Source organism: Eriocheir sinensis, chromosome 27 (assembly GCF_024679095.1).
Source record: "Eriocheir sinensis breed Jianghai 21 chromosome 27, ASM2467909v1, whole genome shotgun sequence".
NCBI lineage: Eukaryota > Metazoa > Arthropoda > Malacostraca > Decapoda > Varunidae > Eriocheir > Eriocheir sinensis.
In genome coordinates, this window is record NC_066535.1 from 9,087,625 (window position 1) to 9,105,333 (window position 17,709).

The 17,709-nt window shown below is 38.7% G+C and overlaps 1 protein-coding gene across 9 annotated transcripts in view; it reads right to left on the minus strand.

Annotated features, from left to right (window-relative positions):
• The window catches only part of LOC127004091 (endoribonuclease Dicer-like), a 109,055-nt gene that overhangs the window by 23,426 nt on the left and 67,920 nt on the right, over positions 1-17,709 (minus strand). For 8 of the 9 annotated variants that reach the window (XM_050871436.1, XM_050871431.1, XM_050871433.1 and 5 more), the window contains exons 2-5: positions 12,348-12,494; positions 10,453-10,593; positions 7,643-7,798; positions 845-3,940 (exon numbers count right to left, since the gene is read on the minus strand). In XM_050871436.1, coding sequence (XP_050727393.1) covers positions 845-3,940; positions 7,643-7,798; positions 10,453-10,593; positions 12,348-12,485 — 3,531 coding nt within the window. In that variant the 5' untranslated portion in view covers positions 12,486-12,494. The remainder of the gene's footprint in view (positions 1-844; positions 3,941-7,642; positions 7,799-10,452; positions 10,594-12,347; positions 12,495-17,709) is intronic. The other variant, XM_050871432.1, reaches the window with a different exon arrangement.

The following is a 17,709-nucleotide window of genomic DNA, read 5'->3' on the forward strand; positions in this document are numbered from 1 at the left end:
ACCGAGGTTTGACTGTACTGTCAAAGGGGCCAGCTGTTTTTTTACCCTTTTTTCTTTATTCAACGGGTTATTGTCATGATTTATATACCAGATGTAAAGGACACCCTACACATAAGATTTAGCCCCCCCCAAAAAATCTATCACCTTTCCATTTTTTACCAATGACCGTTTTTGGAAAATTTGAAGTTTTTTTTAAAAGGCTATTTCTACTATAATAACTGCTCTACATGGGAACAAATAATATAGTACAAGAACCATGTTTAGGCCAATGAAAGTATAGTGAAATATTGTATCAATAATCATTAGTTTGCAGAATATAAATTTTCAAACTTTCATGGTCATAATTTCCCCTTAAAAATTCAGACATAAATACATCATAATTCAGTCACATCATATACAAGAAAAAACTCGCTAAAATTTGATTCTTACAAGCCTAGGAAAGGTTTTGGTGTTGGTTTCATTGAAATCGGTTGAAAAATGATGGAGAAATTGAAGTGGAAAGGTACATAACTTACATTTTGAGATACGGCCAGGTAAAGTTTTGATGCGGAACATTCAAACATAGCGAAGTGACATCATGGCATTTATCCTTTCATTTATTTGTAATGACATATAAAAAGATATATCTTCATGTTCAATCATATTTTGATGTCCAGGCATAAAATTATGTCAGAAAGGCTCTGGTGTGAACAGCCCTTCAGACACACAAGATCTCAAATATGAACTTACCAAAAAATTACTAAATGCCAACTACTTCATGTAAATCTGAGAACTAAATAGTAAACCTAAAATTTCAGTAAAATTAAGGAATTATTGCATCTGCAGACTCAGACATGACTCTTACCTTTTCAAATTCTTCCTCGGTGGTCTCACCAAATCTTGTCCACATGTCTGCAGGAGCACCAAGTTCCCGCAACTTCTGTTCCACTTCAGCTTTGAGTACAAAGCCTGGCATGATGCCATTCAGAGCTGGGTTAAGGCTCATGCTCTGAATTCTCTCTGGTATCTGCTTTGCCTTTCCCAAGGTGTACAAAGTTCTGTTGCACACTAACTTGCTGCGTCGCTCAGAGAGTTTACCTTCATGGTCATCAGAAAACTTAAGAAATAGATACTCAGCAACAATAAATTTAAGGAACGAGTCGCCCAGTACTTCCAGTCTTTCTGCATCAAAGTTGTCATTTGCTCCTCGCAGAGTGAGTGCATTCAGCATCATGAAAGTCTGAATGGGTTTAAATGTAGATTCAGCTAGAATGACTGACAGATTGCTTCCTGGAGGCCGCACTATTTCTTTAATGAACTTTCTTAACCAATCAAAATCCAAGATGTTGCACTCACTAGATTTCTTGTTGGATGTTTGCATATAGGGGAAAGTCATCTTCTTCAAGTCATTTGCCACAAGCAAGCTATTGAGGCGATGGAGTACAGATGGTAGTAACATAATTTGCCACCACAGAGAAGCTTTGATAGGCAAAACACCACACAGTTCTGGCACATATTTGGGGGGATCACTTCCTGACTTTTTCTTGGATTGCTTTGTGGTTCTTTGTTTCAAAAAATTAAGATCTGTAGGCAAATGCTTTGCAGTTACCAGTGGTTGATTTTTGTTAGTTATCTTCCTTTTATATTCAGACAGGAAATAGTGTTCATAGGAAGTGAATTGTTTCCCTGTATTTGGGAAAGGATCTAGAGGATTCATGTTGTCATGAATTTCTGTGACGTAGAACATTGTTTCTGACACAGGTTTATAGAGAGGGTAAATGACAGAATCCTCAAAAGCAGACCTTTCAAAGTTGAAAATATCAACATGTGAACTCTTCTCATGCATTCTTAGTGAGTCCAAGGATGCTATGTGTTGGAGGAGGGAAGTGTCAATGCTGTTTCCACTCATGGGCAAAAGGAATAAACCTGTTTGTTGTGGCAAATAATCAAAGAGAGATTGGTTGATGCCAAGCAAAGTTTCAAATACAACCTTGTGGAAATGCTTTATCTGGTTGACTGTTTCACAATCAAGCAGCAAGTCGTCTTTTATCAGCTGGATTCTAACAACCACTTCATTCCACTTGGAGGAGTACAACGGAAATGGTTGGGAACTCAGTGCATGTTGACACAGTAAGCCTACTGACATACTTTTTGCCGCAGAGTCAATGGCAATCTCACTGGATGTAGATTCACTGGACTGCACAGTGACTGAATAGAGCTTGAAGCTACCACTCATGGAAGAAAAGGCTTCGCACATCTCTTTCCTGTATATCTGACGGCGCTTCTTAGTGCCTGGTTCATTCATGCCATCTCTGCTACTGACCTCTGGTGGTATTTCTAGTAAGTCATCCAGGATACTATCATCTGGTTTTCCTTCTGGACGCAGGTGATCATTTAATTCTTTGATTTGATGAAGTTTTATACAGAGTGCCATAGCTGCACTCTTTTTGGCATGCACCCTGTTTGTCATCCAATCTCCCTCTACAGGGGTTTTCAAACATGAATTAATGGGTAACTGGATTTTTGCTTTCACCATTGTTTCCCCATCTTCCTTCTTTTTATCATAGCCAATAGATGGCATTAGCTCAGCAAATTTGTCTTGAGGTAATTTTCCACAATACCTGTTGATGAGCTGTATAGCAGAGTTGAATGTAATTCTAGGGCCATCATGGCCATATGGCTCATATGGAGCCATTATTTCATCTTCTGCAAAATGAGCACTTATTTCCATGTCTGTGGGTAACTGCCGGTTGTGGCATATCTTGGATAATGCAGCTTCAATTTTTCTATATGATGCTATATTACCTAGAAGGCCCTCCACATTACTATCTTCTGTCATGAGGACATACCTTGATGGAATAGCTCGTGCCCTCCCTCTGGACTGCACATAGGAACGAAAGTTCATTGGCTCATCAAAGCGAATCACTATGTTGCATTTTCTGACATCAAGACCTTCTTCACATATACTTGTTGAAATTAGAAAATTTGTATCACCTCTAGCAAAAGCTTCCAGAGTTTCCCTTTGTTTTCTAAGTTCATTCTGTATCAATTTGATGTCAATTGAATACCCAGCATTGGCACCAATAAGATATGCAGGCTTAATGAAAGCAAGATCCTCATTCATCAAAGAAAGTGTCTTGAGAAAGTCATATAACAATTTTGCTGTGTTCCTCCTCTCCACAAAGATAAGTCCATACTTATCATTTCTACATTCACATAACATGTCAAGCAACCTTTGAACCTTCAGAGTTATGTGAGCCAAAGGGTTGGACATCTGCTTCTCCTGTTCAAGACAATATCTATAGATTAATTCTAATCTCTGGCATAGAGTTTTCTTTAAATCCCTTACATCAGGAATTTCTTCACTATCTTCAGCCTCTTCAAAATTTTCCATTTCATATTTCACAGCTCTGGCTCCAAACCAATCTCCAAGATGATAAATGATTTGAACAATGTTACTTATTTTTCTTTTCAAAGGCTTTAGGTACCTTTTACTGATTTTTTCATTTTCATCTAATTCACATTCAATTCCTTTCAACTGTGCTGCAATGCTTTCACCATAATCTGAAGGCTCACTGGCACCAAATGAAACAATTATTTCCTTGGGTGCTGTGGTGTGTTCTTTTACTGCCTGAGTATCTACTGAAGTCACTAAAGTGGATTGCAGTGTTGTCTCTAGTTCTCTTATTTCATTTTCCACATTTTCACACTTGCAGTTCTTATGAATAGCACATGCTGTGAGTCCTACTATTCTAGGCATGGTAGCACCAGATTCCTTCTCCTTACGAGAATTAAATGTTCTCATAACTTCCCTCATGGGGTGATTTCCTGTAGCATGATGGCACTCATCAAAAATAATGAGATTTATGTTCTCCAATGACAAGTAGGAAGAGTTTAAAAGATCAAGGAATATTTGTGCAACTATCACCAGCACTTCATGATTTTTTAATTCTTCTTCCCACTGCAAAAGAAGAATAGTAACATTAGGAAACTATGAATAAAATGTATTGCAATGTTGTCACAATAATTATTTGGCATGTATTTTCAGAATAACACAAGAGCAAAATAACATAATTACAATGTTTCTCAAAGTAACTAATGAATGACTTTCCAGAGCTGGACTCTTGTCAATATCAAAATATACATTTTTCAATATATGAAGTTCAATTTTGTAACGTTGCACTATGTTGCATGGCTAATGGATTAACAACAAGCAGGGAGGGGGCGAAGCAAGCTCATGAGGACAGAGCTGGGTTTAGAGAGGGGGGGTGGTAGGAGACATGGGAATGCTGCTCTATCTGCAGCTGCACATTTGAATAATATTTTCTTTCATTTATTAATGTAAATTTTGACTTACGACCAATTCGACTTACGACCAGCAGGTCAGTCCCAAACTGTTGTAACTTCAGGACTACCTGCACAGAATGATTTCCAAGGAACATCTAAGGATGTCTAAAGAACTGAAAGAAATGAGGAGTGAAAAAAGGGAGGATAGACACCATGAATCTGACGTAGCCACAAAGTTTATACACTCAGAAATTCACCAAAGTTAAGAACAACAGCAGAATATAAAAGTTATGATAAGTTATGACAAGGAAAGACTTATATGAAGAGGAAAGAGACCAGTTATAGGAATCACAAAAATGAGAGATAAGAATGAAAAAAGAACAGAAGTTTGTGGAGCATTAGATGGGAATAAAAGTGGCATATAAGGCATTAGGAGAAACAAAAGGTGGAAAAAGAGAAAGGGGAAAGGTGATGAAGGGCTGAAGATCATGTACACTAACAATAAAGGGATCCTACCCAATAACTTAGAACTCTGAGACTATATCCATGAAAAAAGACTGGATGTTGTGGGCCTGGAGGAAAGTATACAGATATATAATACTGAAGAGACAGCAAATACAGCAAATGAAAGAGGGACAGGGTAAACAAAAAGTCAAGGATTAATAATTATGTTGGTTAACTACAGCAGAAGTTCTAATCTGGTTTACAACAGACCAACTTCGTTGGATTATCAAAAACGCCGGACAACTGGACAGTACATACACATACAGTAAAACCTCTCAGTTGGCACAACTGGAGCAGCAAACTTAACTGAACTGTCAACTTATGGGACTGGCCTCCCTGCCTTTATCATCATAACCTGGAGAATACTAGTCCACTGCTGGAAAAAGGCTTTTCATGGTGTTTTCCACCTCTCTGTCTGATGTTAGTGCACTCAATCCTGCTATGGCAAATGCTTTGATTCAACTCTCCATCTAGTCCATGAAGGTAGAAAGGGTGGAGGCGGCATGGCTCGCTAATCCTTGGGAGTGAGGTGATGCCACTGAACTGTCATTCAGGGTGCTACCAATATGGTGGATACCTGGGTGTGAGCTCATGCCCACCACCTTGTTACTACCTCCAGGCCATCTTCTGCATTATGACAGTATTGTTTTTGATTACCGCACACTTATTGATGTGGTAGACCTATTTCGTAAATACTAATATATTTTTTGTAAATACTAAATGGAAACAGAAACCAACTTCGAGATTTCACAAGCTTATTACACAACCAATTCACTAATGTACCTTTACATGGGTGTTTATCTGCCACAGAACAGCACTAACTTATTCCTATTTTTAGCAGCTTTTAGAGTAGTATTTCTTGCTGTAAACTGTGCATAGGAATACCTCACCTGTAAACAGATCTCAGCAATGGCTTTGATTAGCAATACTAATGGTCTCATAGCTGAACTAAAAATGAGTCTACTATGATTATTCCACACTGTGGAAACCCAGGTGGACTGTGACCTGACAAGGCTGACCTAACACCTGACACATGACAGGTATCCGCCATCTTGACAGCACCCAGAAATTACAGTTCAGCGACTTCACAGGTCAGGTACTAAGATCGACTCAACTCTTCCTACCTCCATAATTTGGTCCTTTGCCCAGACTAATCCGACAATTTCTATGTATACAACTTTCTGATATCCTTCTTTTTGTGAGGCGACCACACAACTGCAGCATATTCAAGTTTTGGTCTTATCAGTGTTTTTATAATTTTCTTCATCATTTCCTTGTCCATATAATGGAATGATACCCTTATATTTTGCATCATCCTGTAGGTTTCTCCAAATAACTTGTTTATATGCTTTTCTGGGGATAGTGTGTCTTGCATCGTTACTCCTAAATCTTTTACTTCATGTACCACCTTTAAGTTTTCTTCTCCCATCCTGTATGTTTTCCTCAGTCTTTTTTTACTTTGCCCCATTTCCATAACATGACATTTGTTTGCATTAAATTCTATCTCCCATGACTGGCTCCATCTATACATTCTATTCTGGTCTTTTTGCAGTTCTTCACAGTCTTCCTCTGTCTTCACTTTTCTTATTAACTTTGCATCATCTGCAAAAAGACTCATATAACTTTTTATACCCATCGGCATATAATTTATATACTATGAACATTACTGGTGCCAGACCTGAGCCTTGAGGAACTCCACTCTCTCCTCTCCTCCAATTTGATTTCTCCTCTCTAATCACTGTCCTCATTTCTCTCCCCATTAAGTAATCCTTCATCCACTTGATAACCTTGCCGCCCATTCCTCCCCACTGCTGTAGTTTCCAGATTAACCTTTAGTGCAGAACCTTGTCAAAAGCTTATTTCAAATCGAGATATACACAATCAGCCCACCCTTCTCTCTCTTGTACCATGTCTATTGCTCTTGAATAGAAACATAGTAAGTTAGTGACATACAATTTCCCTTTTCTAAATCCAAACTGTCCTTCATTTATCAAGTTTTCCTTTTCTAAATGTTCAACCCATTGTTTTTTTTATTATATTTTCACGAATCTTGCACATTACACTTGTCAGAGAAACTGGTCTTTAATTTAGTGGTTCAGTTTTATTTCCACTTTTATAAATTCGTACAATGTTCACTCTCTTCCACTCTGACGGCATTTTTCCTGTATTTATAGAGCATGTTATTATGTCATAAAGTGGCTCCAATGTTTAATTTCTACACTCTTTTAGCACTTGTCCCGAGATTCCATCCAGTCCCATAGCTTTCCTTTCATCTAATGTTTTCATTAGTTGTATCAGTTCTCCTTTATCAACCTTTACATGATTCAGTTTCCCTTCATTGCAATTTTCGAGACCCCAGTCAAAGTCGGTTTCTTCTGTAAACACCTTATGAAATTTTTATTTAATATTTCTGCAATTTCTTTGTCCTTTTCATAGATTACAAGTGTGTGTGTGTGTGTGTGTGTGTGTGTGTGTGTGTGTGTGTGTGTGTGTGTGTGTGTGTGTGCGTGAGTAGGGATTACATTTTTTTTCTGGCACCCTCTACCATGATAATATAGCATCATCTTTGTAAACAAATAGCACGTCACTTTTTGGCAATTTCAAGATTTTTGGTTAAATAAATTCATCATATGCACCTTTTGATACAGATACCTGTCACTCTAGGGTGTGAGTGTTCTAAAACTTGCCTTAACGTTTCTGCCTATATCACAAGGTGACTTAAAAATTAGTAATTTTCAATTTCCAAGAAAGGAGAAAAATTGCTATGGCTGTTTGTGTTTGAAGATGACGATATGTGGATAAGGCATGAAGTATAGGGAAGGTTGGGGGCCACTAGCCTGGATAATGAAAAAAACTTTCATGTTATACACACCTCTTTCTCTCCCCATCCGTCCACTCCTCTGGAGCCTTCATAGAAACCAACATTGAAGGGAGTGTGTTGCTGTATGGCAAGCCCTTGCTGGTATACCAAGGGAACAGTAGTAACAACAAACACTGTCCACTTCCTATTTTCATTCTCTGATCGAATCTGAAAGAAACAGACATTGTGATGATTTAAATTTTGATTGCCTTACTGTTTAAAGGGAAAAAACACAGCAAAAGAAGTTTAAACAAATATCAAATAAATATAAAGATTGATCCCATATGCTGCTCCACAAAGGGAGCAAAATTGCTAATAATATGAGTCACCAACTAAGGGCCGCTTTCACAGTCATTTTGTTTATTTCCACGTAAAACTGGCCGATGGGGTAGTGGCGGCTGCGAGGTTAGCCTAGCCCCGCACCTTACCACACACTCTCAACACCTCTCGCTTCCTCTGCAGCCACCACTACCCCATAGGCCAGTTTCACTTGGAAAACTATAGCGTCGATCACCACCACTGGTAATGATAAAAACAAACAAAGTGACTGTGAAAGTGGCCCTTAGTCCTAGAGATGTGTCAATCAGACATGGGGCTATTACTTATGTAATCGATTACGATTACTTCATATTTTCACGATTACGATTACGATTACAATAAAATTAGGTGAAATCGATTACGATTACATGATGTATTACAGGAAGGACTAAAAGGTGAACTTGCAAAATTTCATACACATGTACCATACTAAATATTTAACTGGTTGAATTACTACAGATATTTAGAGTACATACTTGCTGTACAAGAAACTATTAACTAATTTGCTAATGTAATCACAAAAGTAATCACGATTACGATTACATTTTAATGTATTCGATTACGATTATGATTACTTAAAAAAAATAAGAGGGTAATCGATTACAATTACGATTACTTGAAAAACTGCAATTGATTGTAATCGATTACGATTATCCCACGTCTGGTGTCAATGCTTCCCTCTTGAAAGAATAGGTCGTGGGAAGGAGAAAACACAGTAAAAGTGAGGTGCCCGGAAATTAGCCAACTGTAGTTTAGAGGGAAATATGTATTATATATTGTAAAGGCGAGTCAATGTGTATCAGTCCTGTATTACCCGACCTCCCTCCCTCTTCCCTTTCTTCAAGACAATGTCTATACGTGTGCTCCCGTGCTGTTTCATTTGGCTTCGCCCTCGGTAAATTAAAGTTGCTTCTTGTGTACTAAATTTTGCTCACCAAGTGGGTGTTAATTAAATTGATATCCTCCCCCTTCTCTCTTTCCCCAGTCTTTATTATTTGCTTAATAGTTGTTTAAAATATCATAGTTAAATATTACCCATTCCCTAACCCATGCATACAATCTCAATTTAACTGCCTCCTTCCTGCCCCGCAGAAGCCAGTTGCTTCCTGGGTACTCGGAAGGTAAGGACATGCGTGCCTTGTTGTCCTCCCTACCCTCAATTTAATGTAAATTCTTGTCCCCCCCCTTCTTGTTAATACTCTTTATGTGTATCCACATATATCTTGTATATTGTTAATTAATTAGAGTTGTTTCCTGTGTCCTCAGGTCTGTTTGTGATTTGGCCTCAGGGCCTGCAGTCTCGTGTCCGCTCACACATACTCCACTCACCCAGACACACGTTTCAAAATGTAGTCTTCATTCCCATCTCATAACTGCACCCCTAGGCCTTCTAAGTATTCAGTTTGCTAAACTTACCCCCAGGCATAGATTAGGTCTTTGCTACTGTATTTCTTCCATTCATCCTTTGTAAGTTGATATTACAGTAAATTCCCTTGATTATAAACAAATGTACTATTATCTCTACTTCAAGCATCCCTTCCCTTAGTATTAGTTTACGGTAGATTGCCCGAAAGGCACACAGGAGATTAACCTCATGTCCTCCAATAAAAAGTGTCCACGTTACCAAGAATCTTTCAGTTTCTCACCCGGCATGACTTAGTTAACTTTCAAGGTCAACTTTGATCTTCTCTTTCCCCCTGTGTAGCTGCCAAGTTGATCGACAGATCTTGAGGTGGTGGCAGCCTACTATTAAGAGTCAGTCATGACGGAGTCTTCATTCCCACTCTGTTTTTAACCCGCAAACTGCTGTACACCTTCTGGGCGGCTGAGCGGTAAGCTGCTGTAAGCCTTCTGGAAGCGGGCTTTTCAAACAGGCGCCAAAAAGTTTCCGCCGCGGCTTCAGATACTGCCAGAAAAACATTTTTGTGATAGAAAAATCTAAGAAATATGCAGGATACAACACATTTCGAGCTACAGATATGTGTATTGTAATATTTATGACACGTTTATGTAACTTAGATATCATTTATTGAAGGTCAATCTCTCGCTGATATAGCCGCACTAGGCGACGCACTCAGAATCTCAGTCCCGCAGCTTACGGGTTAAATAACATAAATAGATTCAATGAAGTCCTAATGGGACCCCCCACCAGGCATGGGAAGGCGGTGGCTGAGTGGTTAGCTCACCGCATGCTGGACGACATGGGTTCGAATCTGCTGCTACCACCTGGGATTTTTCAGTCACCGTCGAGTGCCCTAAGACTACTCACATGCTGTCCTGAAAACCGCCCCTCAACCCGAACTCTAGAGGAAACCATCCAAGTGAATCAAGAATGAGCTCCGGGGGGCAGCATGAGCCAAGAAAAGATGGCACCACTATGAAACACTTGCCTGCGCCATGACGGGCTGGGGCCGACCACCAACCAGGCCTCTCAAGAAAGCCTACCTACGCCATAGGCTGGCACGAAAAACAAAAAAAAAAAAAAAAAAAAATCTAAACCTTACCAGTGAATAGGATGATGTTGATGATTGACTCTTGCATTTGTACAATGAACACCATATGGACAAGCTTGAATAAAAAGACTTCTGCAACAAGGCTGCAAAAGGATTGGAGGCATGCAAGAAAGTCACATAAAAGCAGCAAGCCTGAAAAAAAGTAATAAAACATAGCAAGGAAAGGAACTTCTAGAAGCCTTTGACAATCAGTTTAAGTTGATCACCCAAACGACCTTTGACTCTTCTGTGTTTCATGTTGCAGCAGAGGAGGCAGGGAAAAAAAATAAAAAAATAAATAAAATAAAATAAAATAAAAAAATAACTGATGAAAAAACTTGCAAAATGCATTCCTCCAAATAGAAACAATGTTATGCAAATAAAGCCTAAACTAAAGATCTATTCTGGCTAGTGGTATCTTGATCATCATTGCTAGTCCACTGCAGGGCCATTCCCAAAGTGATACTCCCTTCTTAAAAGTTTGTCACTGGAAGGAGGAAATGCAGATGATGAGAAGTTATTAAAAAGTTTACCAGTGTTAATGATAGTGTTACACAAGATGCTGCCATGTAATCCATGAGTGACACCTACGCGAGTAACGACTTCATTAATCTATCTATCTATCTGTATCTCCGACACCCTGCTCCTTTGTGGGAACTTCCCTCCAGGGGGTGGCTGCGGCAGAAGTGTCTCCATCTCTCACTGTTCTGGCACTCCCTCTCAGCACACTCAATCCTGCTACTTCCAACTCCCTCGCTCCAATACTCACTCACCGTATTATTCCACCTCACATAATTATGGTCTTCCCCTGACACCTCCTCCCTTAATCCTACCCTCATACACTCTCTTCACAATTTCATTAATTTACTCATAATCCTTTAGGGTGTTTTACCAGTATTTTTCATGTGTTCTGTATCAGAACAAAACTTTCGCTAGCTACACTTAACTAAGGGGTGCATATCCCATAAACGTCCTCTGGCCTTTGTTTGAAATATCAGTTGAATAAATTATGAATCATACAAAATTTATTTTATAAAAAGGGCACCCCAGTAAAGTATGTAGCCAAAATAATTGATTGTGGTGAAGTCTACTAGTTTCTTCAGAGTCTCATACCTTTGAAAATCAATGAAAATTGGCAAGGAAGGTACCTTCTCCTTCCCAGAAATAGAGGACATAGGTGTCGTAAAACCTGACCAAGTGACAGGGGTCTTGCTGCCCCCTATGACAGCACCAACTTCAAGCCTTAAGCACTTCATAGAATTTGCAAATTCACTAACAGCATACAATACCAAGTAAATCAACATTTTCAGAATGGATAATGCTCTTTTAGTTTAATTTGGCACCTCAAATTAAATAAAAGCCTTGTTTAGTAACCATAAATTTACATTTTTGCATTAAATAACAGTGAAGTTATGCTTCCCTTCTGGAATGGTACAGGAGCAATCCAGTGACAGTATGTAAGATAAAGAAATCCATAAGGGTATGGCAATTATTTATGAAAAGAAATTCCTGGCACTTCGAATGGTAAATCAAATATAATTTTTTTCCCTTTTAATATGAAATTCATTATCTTACCTTATACACAATCTTTATTAATGAAAATTATTTTAAAATCATATTTAAAGTCCAGTTAATGAATCATGATTCTATTATTATCATCATTTGAAAATATTTTTTTAGGTTATTGTTTCACCTACTAGTAAAATGTTCCCAGAGTTGTGTCTTACACACATTGTAGTCAAAAGGTTATATTTTGTCATGCATATAACAGTTTTCCAGTTTTGACTCATTTTTTTCTTAAAAAAAAAAAAAAAAAAAAAAAAAAAAAATTGTGTGGATCATCTCCAACTCACCCTATACATATCTCACAACCTTAACAATACAACAAAAGAAATTCCACTGCATACCTGGTGGCCAAGTTCTTTGATGAGCAGTATGGAGATAAAGGTCTTGCCTGAGCCAGTCCCCAAGACAAGGACGGAATTTTGTTTCTTGGCATGTTCGTAGAGCTCAAGTTGGTATGCTCTTGGCTTGTGTTCAGACATCCTGTCTTCCTGTAATTAATAAACAGACACTTGAAATATGAATAATAACTTTCATATATACACAGTGGCGTACCGAGGGGGGGGGGGGGCATGGGGCCATGACCCCCCCTTTTTGCAAAGAAAAATAATAACGAATAAATTAATGTTACTGGAAAATAATAGGAATATGTATAATACTTAGTATTACGATTACGAATGTGTGTGTGTGTGTGTGTGTGTGTGGAATTGAGAGCTCAGTGGCACTGACTGACCGAGTTATTTCCCCTTTGGTTTTGTTTTGAGTTAATGGTAGGATATAAGGTGTGCTCTGAGTGAAAAAGAAGTAAGGTGTTAAATGATGGGCTCATAAAATTGTGTGTAGAGTGTGATGTCAAGCTGTCAACTGAAAGCGGCAGAGGGGTGTTTGTAGCAGGAGCTGGGAGACAGGAAGTAGAGGAATACGAGATTGGGATGGCTCTGGCAGAGAGAGAGAGCACGAAAGTCGTAAGTGTGCCTTCTCTCCTTCTTGCCTCTCATATTTACTTGATTTTAGGTGTAAGGTGCAGTCAAAGTGATTGGAGGACTATATAATTATACTGTAGAGGCACCAAGTGAATTTTTCTGGTGACAGTGGTATGTAATATGATTCCGTATTATGACGAGAGTAGTGGCAGGCGACGCGAGACGCGTATGGGACCTATAAGTTTGACCTTTGCCGCTATATTACCACCTTTAATGACCGTTTTGTGCTTGACAGTGGACAGTGTAGAGTGGCTGAGTAACTTGTGTATGTTCAGCACTTGAACAATGGAGCTGCTGAGTTGAATAAGAGCAGGTGATCTATTTTGAGAAACATTCATTGACGACGTAGGCTCACGTGGCCATGTTATTCATGTTATCTGTCTAATATTTTCTGACCACAAATTCCAAATTTCTGAAAATTATGATTGATAGACTTCATTTTCTGTTTATGTAGTACTTTTTTCTAACGAGTGTGTCATTTCTTGAATTAACGCAGGCTTGGGATTTGTGCCTTTCCATTCTTTACATATTTCCTTCTTGGTCACAAAACGCCAGAAAACGCTTCACGTACGTACTCTATCTGGTGTAAGAAAGTCACCACTGACTCGGCTGATGCCCCGGAATATTCAGTTAATCAGGTAGGTAAATAATAAAATAATGATTAAGAATAATTACTGCAAAACACGTTAGGTGAAGAATCAGCAGCCAAGCCTAATCTAAAGCAATAAGTGACCCAGGTTTTCTCATAAGTTTGGAAGTGCTCACCTCAGTTCTAAGTGTCATTAAACCTTTGCCAGAAAAGCTGCACGGGTCACAACAAGAACTGATGGGTGCACTTGGAAGTGTAGCTACACAGAGCTGCTTAGATGCATTTCAGTCCTATCGCAATGGAAATAAGTTCAGCCAACTTTTTGCCCAATCTGAGGAAAGGTACGGAGATATCATCCAGAAGCCTTGAACAATCATTGGTCATCAGAAACATTATTAAGGCTAACCCTCCAACAGCAACTCCATAGGAGTACTATCGAAGAGCTATTTTTCTCCCATTTTTGGACATTGCTATAGCACAACTCAGGGAAAGGTTTTCATCTAAACACATTAGGAGTTTTTTGTTGGGAAATCTTATTCCCCCTCTTTCAGTTGATACTGATTTTAGTGAACTGAAGGAGGCAGTTGAATTTTATGGAAAATTTCTTGATGGAGATGCAGATCTCGTTGAAGATGAATATCTATGGGGCAAAGTTATTGGAAGCATTGTGAATCTCATGAGAGGTCAAAGCAAGTTGTTGAGACATTGGCATGTGCCAAAAAATTGGGCACATATCCAAAATTTTTCACCTTATTGCAATTTTTTCAACCCTACCTGTTAGCACTTCCACCAATGAGCGATCTTTTAGTGCCCTTAAATTGCTTAAAACATACTTTAAGAATGCAATGAGTGAAAGTCATTTAAATGGACTGGCCTTACTTTGTCTACTGTGACACAAATCTTGATCATGAAGTCCTTGATGAATTTGCACGTTAGAACAGACGCATAAATTTGACGTAAACCAGTTTCAATGTATTGTTGTTAACAGTAACTAATCTAATTCATCTAGTTAATTTTTATTTTATATTCATACAATACCTGCCCCAGGTTCCATGTATCTTGTAAAAATGTGCATTACAGCAGCAGTCTCTATAAACGAAGATTATACATGTTATATGAATATAACATTTTTTTTCCTTGCCAGTATATTACTTTCTTATCAGAATATGTAGTTCTAAAGTAAGTAGTGTTGTTTCGAGGGTAAATTTTTGCAGTCTAACTTACAGAAATGAACAAGATTTTAAAAGTAATGTTCGCTCAAGTAACATAAAATTACCTAGTACTTTTAAGGTTATTAAAGGTGGAAAGTCATTTTTACGGTCGAAAAAATCAATTTTTTTTTAAATCTCAGTATGAACTTGCGAGGCTGGTGCCGAGGTAATGCGCCGCACTGCCAAGCGTTAGAGTGTCATGGTGGCCTTTAATTAAATACCTACAACCCTACGCACGGGGGATTTAAACATATATACTGTCACTTCTCTTTGTGTATCTTCTATTTGCATCATTTTTTTCCGATTTTACTGTGATTATATGTAATTATGGTACTGTATGATAGTCTCTCCACATCTCCACGCGGGGAGAGAGTGAGTCACTGAGTGTGTAGCGGGGAGGCAGTATTGATTTTGTGGAGGGGGAGGGTGCACGCGCTCTGCACTCACACGTGCGTTTCTTTTTCGCCAGCTTATACCGTCTTCCAGTGGATTTTCAGACAGTATGGGGAAGCGGAAAGCAAAGGTAGTGAAGAGGAGTGAGACTGCAAAGAAACATATGAAGGTGCCTAATCTACTTCGAGGAAAATCAATTGTGAGCACACCTTCCCCGTAGCAGTGACCTGATATGACCTGAAAGAGCTTCCTTGGAAATCTGACCTCTTGAACATAATCAGAAGAGTTAGATAAGGAACGAGACATAGTTGTGTTGGGCTAGAAAACATCTCTGTACCGTACATTGTCACCTAAACATAAAAGTGCGTTTTTCTTAAAATAAAAATTTTAATGTAAAGAATTATATATCTCGACTTGTATTGGGACGATTTTTTATTTTTTTGCAGGATAATACTCAGAAAAGAATGATCTACAAAACTACATATTGAGATTCGTTAATGTCGAAGTTTGTAGGATCTGTGATTTTTTTCCCGGTAGTTTTTACAGAAAAAATTACCGCTTGAATTTTGTTTTGTGCACTTATTATTTGCTATATACAAATGATAATATGTAGTATTGTTCCGTTGGGTGTCTTTTAAATCTCATATAAAGGATATTTCTTTACTTTGAATAGTTTTATGTGAATACGAATTTTTTTGAGGATATGTAAAAAAAATCCATCAATTTTTATGAAAATTATATCAGGGGTACCTCACAGTCTAGTGTTTAAACTATAAACAAATCATTAGCCTAGACGAAAAATTACGCCCGCAGGAGATCAAAATGTCCGAACACGACCGTTAAAATGACTTTCCCCCTGCTAAGGACTTGGGTGTCAAAATCACAAACCTCAAATTCTCACAGCAATGCATCGATGCAGCAAATAAAGCGAACAGAATGTTGGGCTTCATTAAAAGAAACTTTTTATTCAAGAATAAAGATGTAATACTTCCGCTCTACAATAGTTTAGTCAGACCTCACTTGGAATATGCGGTACAGTTTTGGTCTCCCCACCATGCAAATTACATTGCTAAATTAGAAGGTGTTTAGCGTCGGGCAACAAAAATTATCCCTTCCTTGCGCAACAAATCCTGCGAAGAAAGGCTAGCCACCCGTAACATGTTCTCTCTTGAGAAACGTCGCCTCCGAGGAAAACTGATGGAATGTTTTAAAATACTTAATGGTTTCACGAATGTAGACAGATCAACATTATTTATGATCAATGACACTTTGCGTACGAGGAACAATGGCGTAAAACTCAAATGTAGCCAAGTAAATTCAGACTGCACCAAATTTTTCTTCACCAACGTTGTAGTGCGAGAATGGAATAAGCTCCCACCTTCAGTGGGCCAATGTAACACGATTGACTCCTTTAAAAACAAGCTCGACCGTCACTTCCTTCAACTTAATATTCACTAGAGAGATGCATCGTTTTGGAGCCATCTGATTAATGTAGAATCACCTAGGTTTAAGGACACCTACTAAATGTTTCAGGGGCCGTGTTCCCCTGTTTTTCGCAAATAAAACTTTAACAAAGCGTCGGACAAGGATGCTATTTTGGCAGTGGATATTTGAGACCCCGACCTAATGGGCAAATATATGATTTGGTGTCACATGTGGATAATGAAGCACTTATAAGAGTAAATTTAGGGTAAACTTGGCTAAAAGTTAAAGGCGCTGTGAGCGAGGCTAGCCCCGCCAACGACAAAGGTGTTGTTGGGTAGTTGGGTGGGGATGATTGTGTGAGGAAGGAAAGGTTGGGTATGGGGGAGGTTGGTGAACCAACGAGGGATGAAACCAGAAACTACTGCTCGCTTACATACATGCAGCATGTACTGCCAATAGTCATATTTTCCATGTAAACTGTAAAGGATAAGTAATTTTCTTCGGGTAAAACTTGCTCCCCAACTGATAGTCCATTTAAAGAACACTGATATTTACAGTAAATTAAATATTGCTACGGTGTGTGTGTGTGTGAATCAGTAAGACATAATTACTGGTTGGATGGATGATTACTCATACGTCAGAGCTAAACATCACATCGGCGTCACGAGAGGATGAGCGGGGCGGGGCTAGCCTCGCTCACAGTCTTTAACTTTTAGCCAAGTTTACCCTAAATTTACTCTGATAAGTGCTTCATTATCCACATGACACCAAATCATATTTTTGCCCATTAGGTCGGGGTCTCAAACATCCACTGCCAAAATAACATCCTTGTCCGACGCTTTGTTAAAGTTTTATTTGCGAAAAACAGGGGAACACGGCCCCTGAAACCGTTAGTCCGACGCTTTGTTAAAGTTTTATTTGCGAAAAACAGGGGAACACGGCCCCTGAAACCGTTAGTAGTTACACTTTGACCCAGCATACATGACAAGAGATGGCCGGAGATGGAAGGCAATTTAGACCTCATGTTCTTTTACCTTGTAGCTTATGTCATCACGTTTTGTAAGCATTCCTTAAGTCAATCAGCAAAATCATTGTAGTACATTCA